General features: G+C 40.2%; 1 protein-coding gene across 3 annotated transcripts in view; it reads right to left on the reverse strand.

Annotated features, from left to right (window-relative positions):
- The window catches only part of POL (Protein phosphatase 2C family protein), a 55,795-nt gene that overhangs the window by 23,391 nt on the left and 16,097 nt on the right, over positions 1-16,307 (reverse strand). For all 3 annotated transcript variants that reach the window (XM_010249331.3, XR_016085829.1, XR_734131.3), the window contains one exon: positions 13,012-13,125. In XM_010249331.3, coding sequence (XP_010247633.1) covers positions 13,012-13,125 — 114 coding nt within the window. Of the gene's footprint in view, positions 1-13,011; positions 13,126-16,307 lie in introns of those variants that run through there.

A 16,307-nucleotide genomic window follows, 5' to 3' on the forward strand; every position in this document is an offset into this window, starting at 1 on the left:
ACTTGCCCAGGGAAAGGAATTCTATTTAGGAAAAACAGCAGACTTGAAATTGAAGCCTACACTGATGCTGATTGGGCTGGGTCTGTTGGAGACAGAAAATCAACCTCAGGTTACTGTACATTCTTGGGAGGAAACCTAGTCACATGGTGCAGTAAGAAGCAGAATGTTGTGGCTAGATCAAGTGCAGAAGCAGAATACCGAGCTATGGCACACGGGGTTGCTGAACTCTTATGGCTCAGAACTCTCCTTAATGAGCTTGGTATCAAGACTGAGGGTCCTCTCAAGCTGTATTGTGATAATAAAGCTGCTATCAACATTGCTAACAATCCCGTGCAGCATGACAGGACAAAACATATTGAAATTGATCGACACTTTGTCAGAGAGAGAATTATTTCAGGAGAACTCTGTGTGCCTTATACTCCATCAGAGATGCAGATTGCAGATGTATTAACAAAAGGGCTGGCAACAACAAAGTTCAGGGACATACTTGGTAAGCTAAACATGATTGATATCCATGCTTAGCTTGAGGGGGAGTGTTAGAATGTTAGAGTGATGTTCAGCTGATAAGAGTTCTTATTAGCCCATTCTTATGTTTAACTTATCTTGTAACTGGGCCTGTGTTAATGGGCCTAATCCTGTTTAATGATTTAAGTCATCTGGGTGTCCCATCACTAATCAGGGGCATCCCAGTAATTTCTTGTACCTTGTACTACATTCATCTATAAATAAAAGACTGGTCGACTGGCTAGTACATTTCGACATTCTCTTCATTTCTGTGGTTCTCTTCTCTTCTTTGCTACTTCGAGTATAGCTCCTCAGATTACAAGTCTATTAGGTGTGATGTTGTTTCAATGGATGCATGTATATTCTTTTGGGTCGCCCAATGGCAACATGATTGTAAGACTATTCATTATGGGGACAAGAATACATTTAGTTTTGTGAAAGACAATAAGAATATAACTCTTAAACAATTAAGCCAATGCGGCTCAATTCAAGTCCAAAGAAAGAACCTAAGCCAAGCACTACTCTCATCACCTCAAATAAATTGGTTCAAGAAGCCAAATAGGACAACATCATAGAGGCCTATAGGGAACTTGCAAGTAGTGAAGAAACTTAAAAAGAGCTTAGCTGAACACAAAATGATGCTGGATGGAGAGGTACAAGAGGGACTAATAACAACCAATAAGGGTAATAACACAAAGGAGGGAATATGGAGAGAATAGCTATGTTGAGGACCACTATGCTGCCCTTGTTAAAGAGATTTTGTCAGAAAGACGAGGTTCAAACTTTATCTATTGTGCAAATATCTAGAGATCTTGGAAAACATGGTGCAGAAAAGAATTTTGAGAAGAAAATTGCAGCTAAAAATTTTGAGGAGAATTCTTGTGATGACACAGTGCAGCTAAAAATTCTTGGTTCTGTAGAGACTTTTACTGATTGTGAGGAGATCTTGGCTGTGTTAGGAGTACATGTCGACCCACCATGCCAAGACCAAAGACAAGATACACAAGTTGGGATCAAGTATCATAACCCCTTGTCGATCCAGGAAACTCAAGAGCGATTGTCACAGGAAGTTGAACAAGGTTTACCTGATAAGTCTCTGACCAATCAAAGCCTGTTGATGGGGTGGCTAGCGAAAGTTTAGAGCAGGGAGTTCCTCACTCCTCAGTTGTCCCTCACTTTGATTCCTTTTTTGTTAATGCTGCTTTCGTTGTTGCTAATGTTGCTTCCCCTTGTGTGTCCCCTGATTTTTGCAGCTCCAACTATTCCTCAAGATCCCTTGAATGCTGGGATCAAGTTGTCACTATGCCTGGTTTCTCAGTAGATGTAGAAAAGAAGGGTGAAATTGCTGCGGAGGAGAGAGTCCTTGGCTAGGTGTTAGACAATTTAACAGCTTTGATTTCAAAGGTTGACAGGGAGAATGCTGGAACTGGAAACTCATATAGGTCTGCCCCACCTCGTAGGAGCAGAGATAGTGACTTGGAGGGTAGGAATTTGTCTCCAGAACAAAAGGTTAGTTTAAGTAAGAATAAAAGGAAGGCTACCATAGAAAGTTCGAGAGGGGTAAAGGTGTACTTGAGGAAGGATAAAGGCTTAGAGAAGGTAAAGAAAAGGAAGAAGAGTGAAGTGGGCAAATTGATTAGTGACATAGCTTATGATAGGGAAGTAAACAGGAGAAAACAAAGGGGAGGGGACCATTAAGCTAAGGAATATATGGTTTGGGTTCCACTTCTTTTAAGAATGAAGTTAATCGGTTGGAATGTGAGAGGGGATTAGGCAGTGCCACTAAGAGGAGGTTCATAAAGGATACTCTAATAAAGGGGAAGCTGGATTTAGTTTTGACTCAAGAAACAAAACTCTCAGAAATTGACAGAAGATAGATTAAGAGTATTTGGGGAATCGGGGGATTGAACTAGGCATTTGCACCCTCTTGGGGTGCATCAGGAGGAATTCTTACCATTTAGAAAAATGATGAAGTGGAATGTGTGGAGGAACTGGTTGGGCAATTCTCTATCTCAATAAAAATTAGGAGATCTAGTGATAGCAGGGAATGGGCTTTGACAAATGTTTATGGTCCAAATTCCTATAGAGACGGGTTCATTTTTGTGAAAAGCTGGGGGCAGTTAGAGGTCTGTGGAAGGGGCCTTGGTGCTTGGGAGGTGATTTTAATGTCATACAGTTTACAACAGAAACCAATAATCCTAATCAAAGAATACCTACAAGCATGAGAAACTTCAATGCTTTTGAGGAGTCGAGGAAGAATACTGTGAATTGCCTCCCGAGGTGTTGTCAAAGTTACTCAGTGAGATAACCCAGCATCCCACCCATTCTCTGAATGACCACGAATACTTCCTACTGCCTCATGCCCAGTCTCTCTCTCTCTCTCTAGTGGCCATCTGCATAGCCACTTCAACAGATTATCTTTCCTACTTTCCCTCGGTTCCAAAAGGAAGTCCCTCATAAATTTTTCCAATTTCTTGGCTTCCCTAGAAGGAATCCTAAAGACAAACAGAAAATAGGTTGGTAGGTTGGCCAGGGTGGCTCTAATCAATGTGATTCTACCCCCCAAGGAGATACACAATGCCAATCTCTTTTCAAACTTCTCAACAACCGAGCACCAAAAACTACTCTCCCTAGGGTGTGCCCCTAAAGGAAGTCCCAAGTAGGTCATAGGCCAAGAAGAAATAGAACACTCTAAACACCTTGCAATAGCCTCCACCTCCCTACTACTATTCTTTTCTAGGTTGACTCTCAGATTGGATACCAGCACCTTCAGATTTCTCACCTTCTTAAGATCTCCCCCTTCACAGAGAATTAGTAAATCATCTACAAATTGGAGATGGATAACTGACACTCCATCCCTACCTATTTTCCACCCATTTACTAAGAGCCCGTTTGGTTTGCAGTCGGAATTGGAATTGAAATCGGAATGGTCTAGTCCCATAGTCTGTTTGGTTCAGACAAGAATGGGAATGAGAATTGGAATCAGTAGGAATGGGATTTCATTCCCAAGGGAGGGGGAGGGAATGGCCATTCCTTCAAATGGGGGAATGCCATTCCACCAGGGGTGGAAATGGGATTCCGATTCCGCCCAACCAAGCAGTTGGAATCGGAATAGCCCATTCCAATCTAATTCCAGACACCTCTTCCCACTGAGTACATCAGCTAATAAAATGAAAAGGATAGGGGGAGAGGATCCCCTTGCCTTACACTCCTACAAGCTGGAAAGAAATCCTTAACTACTCCATTAACCAAGATAGAGAAGTGACCACATCTGTGAATCCACTTGCACCACCTTTCTCCACACCTGCAATTTCTCAAAACTTGTGATAGGAACTGCCAATCCACCAAACCATAGGTGTTGAGTTTGGGCCGATGTTAAGTTAGTAGGCCCAGCTTTGTTTTATTTTTATTTACTTTATTTAGTTAGGAAGTTTTTGGGCCTTAGGCCCATCAGCTTATGTTAGTTTAAGTTATGTCTTTTCAGCTACTTACTAAGGGTATTATTGTATTTGCTCATTCTTTTTTATAAAGTATATAAATCAAAGGAAGGGGGCGGCCAGAACTAATTCTTTTTGGCTACCTCCCATTCTCTTCTACTTCTTCTCTTTCTTTCTCTCTAGCTGAAACCTTTCAACATCTACTTCTTTTCTTCACAAAGATTATATTAAAATCAAATATCAGCATCTTCTACTTGGTATCAGAGCAAACCAAAGGTGACTTGAGCTGCTCCATCATGCAGCCCTAGATCAGCCAACTGCATGGTGAGGTGAGAGGCTGATCGAATACCTCAGGTAAGCCCAGTTTTTGGATTTTTTGGTGGATCTGCATTGCCTTGTTGCTGGCTAGGGTTTTTCACCAAAATCAGGAAGAACTAGAGAAAGGGAGAGAGTCCTGCTTTTGTAGGACTCTTCATTTTTGACCTAGGAAGTGACGCCTTAGTTTTTTAGGGTTCTTTGAAGTTTTCGGAAGGGGGCGGTTCAAGTCCCACTTGTTTTGGAGGCATCTGAAGGGAGCAGCTGCTTCTTCTCTCTCTTCTCCTACTCCTGCGAGCCATGGCACATGGGGTTTCATATCTCCTCTAGATCCGTTCCTTGTTAGGAGAAATTGGGATTGAGGCAGAAGAACCTATGATGCTATACTGTGATAATCAGGCAGCAATTAACATTGCACACAACCCGATTCCGCATGATAGGATGAACACATTGAAGGGGACAGACATTTTATAAGAGAAAGGGCGACTTCAGGGGAAGTTTGCCTTCCATATGTTGCATTTGATTTGCAGCTTGCTGATTTTCTTATAAAAGGTGTTGCAAGAAACAAGCTGGAGTATGATCTACGCAAGTTGGGAATGTATGACATTTATTCCCAACTTGAGGGGGAGTGTTGAATTTGGGTCGATGTTAAGTTATTAGGACTAGCTTTGTTTTATTTTTATTTACTTTATTTAGTTAGGAAGTTATTGGGCCTTACCCATCAGCTTATGTTAGTTTAAGTTATGTCTTTTCAGCTACTTGTAGCCAACTTACTAAGGGTATTATTGTATTTGTTCATTCTTTTTTATGAAGTATATAAATCAAAGGAAGGCGGCAGCCAGAACTAATTCTTTTTGGCTACCTCCCATTTTCTTCTACTTCTTATTCTCTCTCTTTCTCTCTAGCTGAAACCTTTCAACATCTGCTTCTTTTCTTCACAAAGATTATATTAAAATCAACTATCAACATCTTTTACTATAGGCCCTTTCCAAATCCAACTTACAAACAAAACCATTCTTTTTAGATCTTCTCATTTCCTCCAAACACTCATTAGCTATTAGGATATGATCTGTAATTCGTCTTCCTTGTACAAAGGTCCCTTGGGCTTTACAGAGTAAGGAAGGGAGCACATCTTTGATTCTCAAGGAATAGTACCTTAGCTAAAAATTTTGTAGATACTAGTCACCAAGCTAATTGGCCTAAAGTCCTTGGGGTGAATAACATCAATCTTCTTAGGAATTAAAGCCAAAAAATGTAGCATTGACCCTTGGGCTTACTATGTGATTATCAACAAATTCTCTAAACATCTCACAAAGATCATCTTTTAGGATCTCCCAACAACCTTGATAGAAGGCCATTGTAAAACCATCTAGACTCCGCACCTTATATCTATCTATCAAAAACACTACCCTTTTTTTTAGCAAAGGTAACTTTTATTGATGATAAAACAGGAAGAAGCACATGAGTGGATGTACAGAAAACTAAAGCAACTAAAGCAGAATTACATAGGCAAACAGATGTCACTAAACAAGCTTCCTCTGAAAACCCCTGAATTTGCAAGGCTTTCAGCAACAATGTTTTGCTCCCTAGGAATTCAGATCAGATTCACATTCATAGACTCCAAGATATCCCAAGCTTCAGCTAACAGATGTGCAAGTCTCCAAGGCCCTCCTTCTCCCTTAGCCAGGCTATAATATTTGCAGAGTCCCCCTTGATAGTTAAAGAGAATAATCCTAGCTGTTTGGCAAACCAAATTCCTGTAAGTGCAGACAATACCTCTGCCTTTGTAGCATAAGCCCTCCCAATCGGACCACTACATACCCAGCAAATCCCCCTCTCCCCATGGATTACACCTCCAACTCCTACTTGACCAGTAGAGCCTTGGGCACTGCTGTCAAAGTTTAGGGTCATCACACCATCTTCTCTATCAAGGTTTCTCATGATCGACTCAGATCTTGGAGAGGACTGCAGGATAGCTGGAAGGCTGCTATGAAGGTCATTTAAGGACAAGCCTTTGAAAACTTCAGAGTTAACCACCCAAAGATTGCAGAGGAAAGTTATGTAAGAAATTAGGTCTTCAACATTTCTGGTTTTGTTTTCAAAAGTTCTGTTGTTCCTTTCTTCCCATATACCCCATAGGATTGCATGGGTCACCGTTCTCCAGTATAACCTTCCTCTTTTTCCTAAGCCTTTGCCTTTCCATTGCCACAGGAGGTCCACCACCTTCTCTAGGAATACCCAGCTATAGCCAACTAAGTTTAGGAAGAAACACCAAACGTTCCTTGTGACAGGGCAGTGGAGAAGGATGTAATCAGCTGTCTCTCCATCGCCAAGGCAAAGAGAACATACATGGGGGAGATACATAATTTTCCACTAAGCTTTTTCTGGATCAGGTCGCAAGTGTTTATTTTCATTAAGCAGCAAATAAAGAAGGAAACTCTATGTGGGATATGTGAGCTCCCAACATTCTTCATCGGAAAGGGAAAGCTTTGATCTTCCAACACTAGAGCCTTGAAAAAGGAGTTAGTTGAGAACTTGCCAGCAGGATTAAGTTTCCAGATCCTCTAGTCAGGGGTGACAAGAGAGATGTAGGCCTCACTAAGAGAGCTTAGCAAACTAGATATATCAGCAAGCTCTATCTCTCTTAATGGCCTTCTGAGGTTCAGATTCCAACTGGTTTCTGAAGGAGAGGGGCTAAGGCTAAAGGCTACAGTGGCTTCTTTGGAGCAGGACAGGTTAAAAATTCTAGGGTAAGAGTTAAAGAGGGAATCCTCTCCCCACCACAAATCAGTCCAAAATTTGATTCTATTCCCGTTTCCCACCTGGTATCTCACAGAATCAATAAAGAGGTCATAAAAAGAAGAAATACCTTTCCAAGGGTTAGAGGCTTTGACTTGGTTTAAGTGGACCTTGCTATCCCAACCATTGGCGTGTCTTCTGTACTTGCTTTTGATGATTTTTATCCACAAAGCTTCCGTCTCCAAGGAGTACCTCCACAACCAATTTCCAAGAAGGGCTATGTTCCTTTCTTTAATATGTCCTAGCCCCAATCCTCCGGCTTCCTTGGGCTTGCAAACCGGATTCCAACAAACTAAATGGCACTTCTTTTCACCACCTCCTTCCCATAGGAAACCCCGCTGGAGCTTCTCAATCTTACCATTTTTACTTTGCCCGGGACTCACAAAACTGACAGATAATAGGTAGAGGCAAGTTGGCAAGGGAAGCCTTAATAAGTGTAAGTCTTCCCCCTTTTGATAGGTAGCTTTTCTTCCACATGGCCGATCTCTCACATTTTTCTACCACTGGATCCCAAAAGCTTTGACTCCTTGGATTCCCACCAAGAGGCATTCCCAAATAGGCAATGGGAAGCCTCTCCAGTTTACAACCTAACAGCTCCTTGAACCAATTCAACAAAGTCACTAACTGACTAACATTTAAGCCCATAATACTGCTTTTAGAGAAATTAATTCTAAGACCAGTCACTAGCTCAAAAATGTTTAACGCCCTTTTTAGGTTGGATACATTGTCCCAATCCGCCTCCAAGAACAAGATTACATCATCTGCCAACATCAAGTGAGATACCTGAATTTCTTCTCTACCTACCTCAAACCCTTTCAGCAGGTTTCACTCCACCATTTTTTGAAGCAAATTACTGACGATATCAGCCACCAAAGTGAAGAGTAGGGGGGAGAGAGGGCAGCCTTGTCTTAGGCCCCTGTTTGCATTAAAATAGCCAATAGGTTCGTCGTTTATTAGGATTGAAAACCAAGCAGAGCTTATGCACCCTCTAATCCATCTCACCTACCTACTTCCAAAACCTCTCGGTTTAAAATCTCTACCAAGCAGTCCCAATCCACTTTGTCATAGGCCTTTTCCAGATCTACCTTGATTACTACCTCTGCTTTGCCACTTTGTCTTCTTTCTTCTACACATTCATTAGCCACTAGTATACTGTCAATATTCTGTCTCCCTTCCACAAAGGCAAACTGGTTGCTTGAAATTAAATCTTTCAGCACCTCCTTTAGTCTAGTCACCAGGACTTTAGCTACTACTTTGTATAAACTCCCCACCAAACTGATAGGTCTGAAGTCCTTAACTTCCAAGGTCCCCTCTTTCTTTGGAACTAGGGTGATAAATGTCGAGTTGCTCCCTTTGTTCATGATGGCCAAAAGGTAGAAACCCTCGACTGTTACGATGAACCTCCAAACCCAAGAAGAGGAAGGACTTCAGCTCCCAAATGCCATCATGATCATCCCCAGTTAGAAGCATGTCATCAACATGCAATAGAAGGATAGTGATACCCTAGGGTCTTCTCTTAACAAAGAGGGAGTAATCAGAGGAACTCTGATTATACCCAGCTACAACAACAACATCCCGGAAGCGCTCAAACCAAGCCCTGGATGCTTGCTTCAGACCATATAGAGACTTCTTTAGGCGACAAACACGTGAAGGATCACTACAATATCCAAGCGAAGGTTTCATGTAGATCGTCTCCTTCAATTCACCATGAAGAAAAGCATTCTTCACATCAAATTGGTAAATAGTCCAGAAATGAACAACAGATATGGCCATAAGAGTCCAAACTGTGGTGATCTTAGCAATCGGGGCAAATGTTTCTTCATAATCAATCCCATATTCCTGACTGTATCCTTGGGCAACTAACCGAGCCTTAGATCAAGGGAACCAACTGACTTCAGTTTGATCATATAGACCCAACGGCTTCCAACAATAGAAGCATCTGGAGGAGCTGGCACAAGCCCCCAAGTATCATTATCATGGAGGGCTTGAATTTCGCAATACATGGCTTCTTTCCACTAAGAACTTCTAATGGCTTGCTAATAAGATCTAGGGATATCTGTTGAAGAAAGTACAGCAGAAAAGGAACTATGGTTTGAAGGAAAACCATAGCGGTCAGGGGGTCGAGAAATACAGGTAAAACGACGAAGTGGAATAACCGAACTACTATCTGAAATAGGAGAATCTTATGTCAAGGTATCACTTACAGAGGATATCGGAGATGGATGCTCTGGACCAAGTGGAAGGGGGGTTGTAGGCGCAGGAGTCAAGACACGTAGCCACTTGCGGGTGAAGACGAGAAAATCTCTCTCAATTGAGGAAGTAGTAGTGTCATCTGAATCAAAGTCCTACAAAACAGAGATGGAAGGAACAATCTAGCAACCCTAGCAAAGAAGGATATATGTTCAAGAAACACAACATTCCGAGAAATCCGAATACAACGAATAGCAGGATCATAGCACAAAAATCCTTTGTGGTCAGGACTATATCCCACAAAGGCACACATGGCAGACTAAGCAGTTAATTTAGATCGTTCACGAACAAGAAGATGAACAAAACAAAGACAACCAAAAACATGAAGACTAGAGAAATCTGGGGGATGACCAAAAAGTTTTCGGAAGGGAGAAGCGTTGCCTAGAACAGAGGGAAGAAAATTGATCAAATACATGACTGTACTAGTTGCTCCTACCCAAAACGAAGTTAGAGTATGAGACTCCTGTAGTAATGTCTGAACAACACTAAAAATATGTCCATTCTTCCGTTCAGCCACACCATTCTACTGTGGAGTGTCTGGGCAACTGCATTGATGCTGAATTCCATAACTCCTCAAGTACGCCAAAAAGTCCCTGTCTCTATATTCTCCCCCTGAATCTGAGCGGAGGATAGTCACATTGCACTTGAATCGATTTTGCACAATAGTATGAAATAATTTAAATGCACCAAAGACTTCTGATTTGTGCCACAGAAAATAAATCCAAGAATATCTGGTACAATCATCTATAAAAAATACAAAATATTTATATCCCAATCGTTTATGCCATAAATCCAAAATATTATTTCTATAACTCAATAGAGAATCAGAAAAAGAAGAACTAAGTAAAGCTGAGGATGCTCCTGATTGAGTTTTCTTGAACTCCAGCACAAACAGACGGCCCAACCTACGCCCCTTCCCTTTCACCTTCCCAGTGTACTAGTCCTGTATTACTAAGAGGGTTTTGGAGAGAGGAAATGATCTGGTTGGTAACAGTTGAAGGGATAAATCATTGCTACCAATGATGTCTAACTTTTCACCATTGGCAGTAATAATATGTTTATGGTGAGTTTCAGTGGAAGGATTTGGGTGATTGAGGTAGGCTCCTGTCATATGGTTGGTGGCACCTAAATCTATAATCCAAACATGTGAAGAGGAAGAACAATATGCAAAGAACTTACCAGACAAGCCAATAGCAGAGAAAGCAGAGGAAATAACAGAAGACACCAATTGCCAAACCTTTCCTTCATCCATGACACCTGTTGAATCACCCTTCACTAAAGAATCACCCTTGGTGGATACAGTATCTGTTGCTTGTCCATTTGTTGCCTGATAGGCCCGGGGCTGAGTTTTTTTCTAAGAACCCTTAGCTGGTCGGACTGGACAGTTTGGAATGATGTGACCATGTTGCTTGCTATAGGTGCACACATTCTTCTTCTTACAGTGAGATGCAATGTGTCCAAAACCCTTACACTCATAGCACTGGGTTTTGGAGAAGAACTTGGAGGTTGGCTTCTTACCCCCATGAGCAACAAAGGCTGTTTCAGCCCCAACTTCAGCCATCTTCCCATCAAACCCGGCTGCAGTGAGAAGTCTAGTCTCTTCCCTCTGAAGTTCCCCTAAACAGAATCCATATCTGGATGTGCTCCCCTACTCAGAATGTTGGACCTGATTATCTCATATTCAGGTCTAAGTCTCATCAAGAACTACGTCACCTTTCTCTTCTCAAAGTGTTTCTGAAGATATTTCACACACTCTACTATATCCAAGGGTTCAATGTGAACAATCTCATATTCAGCCCATAAATCAAGAAAACCATAATAATATTCTTGTATCCTCCTATCTCCTTGGATATAAGAAAATATTTCTGATTCTATCTGATACTGTTTAGATACGTTGGACTGTTGATAAACTTTTTCCAGATACAAGTACATCTCATAGGCTGTTTTCATTCTCCTCATAGGTACATATATATGATAATCAATAGAACTCATAATCCAAGAAACAAGCTTACCATTATCCAACTTCCATTATTGTAAAGCCTTGGCCTCGATCTCAGCTGGTTTAGTGACCGTTCCATTCAGATATCCTTCTAAACCTTTCCCTTCAACATAAAAGTCAAAATGGAACTTCCACATCCCATAGTTTTGTCCATTCATCTTCACAAGAATGACATTACCTCTGTCTGGAGCCATTACAGCAAGAAAATAGCACAAAATAGGGTTCGGCAGAAGTTTAAAGGAACTAGACTAAAGTAAAACTTGATAAAAAACGAGTGAAATAAGCTGTAATCAAATCCACGAGAGTTAAAAACTGATAAAGAAACCCCTTACTTTCACCAAAGATTGTTCAAGATCCAATAGAAGAAGAAAACTGAACACACAGTCCAAAAAAGGAAAGTCTGGGCACAACCGCCTAGAAGAGAAGTCCAGATCTCTCTCAAAACTTCACGGATCTCAGTAAAACTTCCAGAGTATGTTGAATGGCTAGGCAACAACTCCTTTCAGATCTTGTTGCAAACGGATGTCAAACGAGAGAGATCCAATAAAATCTCTCTTTGGATGCATAGAAAACAGAAAAATGGTTCCTGGAAAGATCAAAACAGTCCAGGACCAATCAGCAGAGATGCAAGTTCTCAATAGATCAAGAAAACAAGGTGAATCATAGAGAAAGAAGATCAAAGGGCAGCCTGCTCTGATACCATGTGAACAGTGAACCGAATTGAGAGAAAGAGGAAAACAGAATTAGGGGTGTCAAGAACGGTCGACCCCCACCCTAAAGAGTTTCTTTTATATTAAAGAGATAAAAGATATGTATAGTTACAAGAATGCCCTTACAAGGCTGAAGGAAAAAAAGAACAAATAAAATAATAAGAATACGATACTGTACAACAAGGACTACTCTAATAGTGTACATCAAGGTAATTTTCACAGGTTTCAACATTTTTTTACCAAATGGTGGGTTTCAACAGAATCCGACCCAAATGGTGGTTCAACCAGCTGGATCAATTCTGGGTTGAAAACACTGTTACATGTGAGCTAATGTGGTAAAAGACACTTCTTCAAGAGATAGTTTTTTCTCATACCACTTCCTATGCATCTTCATTGTGACAATCAAGATGCCATTAGCTTGGAAGTGTTTCATGAGAGGACAGAACACATTGAGGTGATTGCCATTTTATTTGTGAAAAGATTCAAAACACAAAGAAAATTAAAAAAAAAAAAAAGAAAAAAAAACAACCTGTAAATGGAACCACTGGTTGAACCACTTTTAGACATTTAAAACTAAAGACTAGACCGACCTAACTAACCATGACCTTTAAAATGACCACATTACCTATTCCTAAGCATAAACTCAATAAAACTGAGCATTCACTCTCAACTTGCTGCATACAGCAATTCCATTGATTGACAAGTTCTTAGCATACCTACCCTTGTGCATGTTTGTGTGTATGTGTTTCCAAGTGCTTTCTGTGAAGCATCCCCAACTCACATGTGCCTAAGAGTTTGTTGAGCAAATTCAGACACATGCAAGCAGAAAAAGATGCAAAGAGCCATTAACATCAAAACCACCAAAGGAAGAAAACATGCTCAATCATTTAACCAAACAATTTGCTTGTTGAGTAAAGTAGAGAAAATCCACAGAAATAATAGATTGCACATTGCAGAGATAATGCAATAAATGATGAACACTACACATTAAACTAACCTTCTTGAGAAATCCAGCACCGAATGCTCTAGTGACCTTCAATTGTCCCTTCACCCTATCATTCAAGATGGCTTGGCTGTCATCAACGTGCTCTGCTTTGACTCTCAGAACTTCCTACAACATTTAAACAAAGAATAGCTGATCAAAATAAAAACATTTAAACAAAGAGTACAACAAGGTCATTCTTGTTATATTTATCTCAGTGCTTTAGTATTTAAAATGTCTTGATTAGTTGTCTCCTCAGAGGATATAAAATAATAGAATTCATTAGCATACAGTAATGTTTCTTTGCAACAATCTTCACAGTTGGCTCCTGGTAACAAAAGTAAGAATGCAAGAAACAACAATAGAAAACTATCACAAGCATGTTTCTATTTGACATGGTTGCAAAAGTTGCTAAATAGGGGAAGAGCAAGGATTTCAAAATGTACAATGGATTTTATTTACAGACTTGCATACAATTGACTTTTATAGTAAAAACAATTAGCCACACTTCAGTTCCCTCACATAGAAATCTAATCCTGCAGTTGACTACTTACCGGTGTGTAAGCAACGACTACGCACCTAGTATGCCTTTACTTCTTCCACCCTAGATTGAATAATTCCTATCCAAACCACATTAAAAATGAATAGACTAGACTCTTCACACTGCAATTTGATTTCAAATCTCAAAATTCTAATGTCAGTGATCTCCATAATAATGGATTCTGACTAACTTGCATTTATGTTCTGTTGCCTTCAAAAATCAACATGGCAACCTCTTTTAGGACTAGAATATTGCAGAAAAGGGTATAAGAAGAAGAAGAGGAAGGAGGATCTCATCTTTTTTTTTTTGTTTCTTTTTTGATAAATAATAATAATAATAATAATAAATTATTAAGAAACAGGAACATTAGAAAGAGAGCATCCATACAGACATTTGAGGTGCCGCTTCCATTACGAAAACAGAGTTACAACTGAGCCCAAAACAACCGAGACTAATGCACCCCTTGCTTAGCTAAATAATCAGCCAACCCATTAGCTGGATCCCCTTTCCCATTGTACTAATAGTCATATCTCTAATCAGCCATCTAACTTTTCATTACTTTCCTGTATTTCCAGATCACTGTATCCAGTTCCTTCAACCATCCAACTATTTCCAGACCACTGTATCCGGTTCCTTCAACCATCCAACTATCAGCTTAGAGTCTACTTCAACTAACAGCCTATCACAGTTAACTCTCTAGCAACCTGTACTCCTTGCATTACTGCTTGGAACTCAGCATGCACCAAATCCCCTACTCAACAAGACCTGAAAATAAAGAAAGAATGTGCCTTTTGGAATTTCTAAATACTCCTCCTATACCCGCTGGCCCCGGATTTCCTAGGCTGCTGCCATCATAATTTAATTTCACAAAACTTTCTTCAGGGGGTATCCAAGCTACAACAGGTTTATCTTTAACAATCGAGCTATTTGCCACAAACTTCCAATTCTGCCCAGTGTAAAGTGCAAGGTACAAAAAAAAAACACACAAGGGCCATTTTCCGCCCGAAGCATGCGCCTTTTTTGAAGCAAGGTGCAAAAAATGCAAAAAAAATAAAAATTTCAAAAAAAACAAAAAAATATATAAAAAATGCCAAAAACTTAAAAATATTAAGCACATTATTAATTAAAAATATAAACATAAATTTTAAAATAAATGCTTTGAAAAACCTATTCAAATTAAAATACATAAACACAACATGTAAAACATAATTAAAATGAAAGTTTAAAAATAAAATCAAGCATAACATATAAAACATATTCAAGCATATAAATTCTTAATCTCTTTATTTTTTTCCCAATTGCATTACTTCAAATAGCTACTGTTATGTTAAACATTATGCGTTCGTGATTCTATGAGCTACCTTTGTACCAAGCCCCCCAAGGCAAGCCCAAACAAGTCCATATCGGGGTTTTAAATTTGTAACCCCTATAAAAACGGTTTTATAACTTTAAGTATGTCATAAAAATATCTTTCATTGCAAGGTGCGAACAAGCGGGTTGGTAAGGTCTCCTGCTGGTCATAGCGGAGACTAGGGATCAAATCCCACCTGCACCTAGGTTGGGTGGGGGTATGAGCTACCCCTGTTGTGTAGCCCTTCAAAAAAAATCAAAAAAATAATAATAATAAATATCATTTATTAGGATGAATGAATGAGCAACATTAGCAAAATTTGGGGTTTTCGGAGCCACCAACCCAACTGTTAAACACCAAAAAAACAGAAAAAATGCAAAGATTTTCAAAAGGCACATGCTTAGGCTGAAGCACAAGGAGCACCAAGTGTGTGCCTTTTTGAAAGTGTTACACCTGGGACGTGCGCCTAGGCGTGCCTTTTAAATCACTGATTCTATGATATAACATCAAAGGAATAGTCTGAAAATCTATTGATTTAGCCCAATGTATAGCCCTGTTAATTATACATCACAAACTGCCTCCACATTCCTTTCCTTAACATTAAAGATTTTGGCATTTCTTTCCTCCCACACCGTCCAAACCAAGGCAGCCCGTGCACATCTCCACAACTTTACCTCTTCTCTTCAGCCATTTGAAGGTTGTAAGGTCAAAAAGGCTACCAATCTATAGGGGCACATTCCACTTGTAACCAAAAGGACCGAAAAGCTTTTCCCAAAGGCTTACAACAAAGGGGCAGGAGATTAGAAGGTGGTAACAACTTTCTCCACTAGTTTTGAAAAGGGTACACCACTTTGGAGAAATACAAAGGCGAGGTCATATTTTTGTATACTTTCTATGAAAGATATTTTGTATCAAGAAGAATGAAGATGCATAACAACACTAACCAGGGGAGGGGGGTGGGAATCCAATCGAAGCGAAGGCGAGCTCACTTTACTCGCTCTCCTAAGTGGACCCGGACCCCTTGGCACAAAAAACCAAATAGGGCTGCATAGAAAAGAGTGTTGGGGGGGGGGGGGGGGGGCTGGTCCAAACTTTATTTCCCTTATCTTCCCTTTCTTTTTTTTCCCTGTCTTCTCTTTCCCTCTTTCTTTCTTTCCTTTCCCTTTATTTTTGCATGGGGTGTGCATAAGGCATTTGAAGCGTACACCTGAAGCACACACCTCATGGAAAAGACATTTGAGGTGCATGTCTCATGCACTTGAGACTCACGCCTCAGAGGCATCAATGCCTCATAGTATGCACCTCACAGCCTTTTGGGAAGGTGCCTTGTCTATAAGCGCACCTCCAATCATACGCCACCCATGCTTTTTAAAACATTGAATGCAATGCAACATACACAAGTTTATATTTAATATATAA

Source organism: Nelumbo nucifera, chromosome 4, assembly GCF_055504915.1.
Source record: "Nelumbo nucifera cultivar China Antique chromosome 4, China Antique-T2T, whole genome shotgun sequence".
Taxonomy (NCBI): domain Eukaryota; kingdom Viridiplantae; phylum Streptophyta; class Magnoliopsida; order Proteales; family Nelumbonaceae; genus Nelumbo; species Nelumbo nucifera.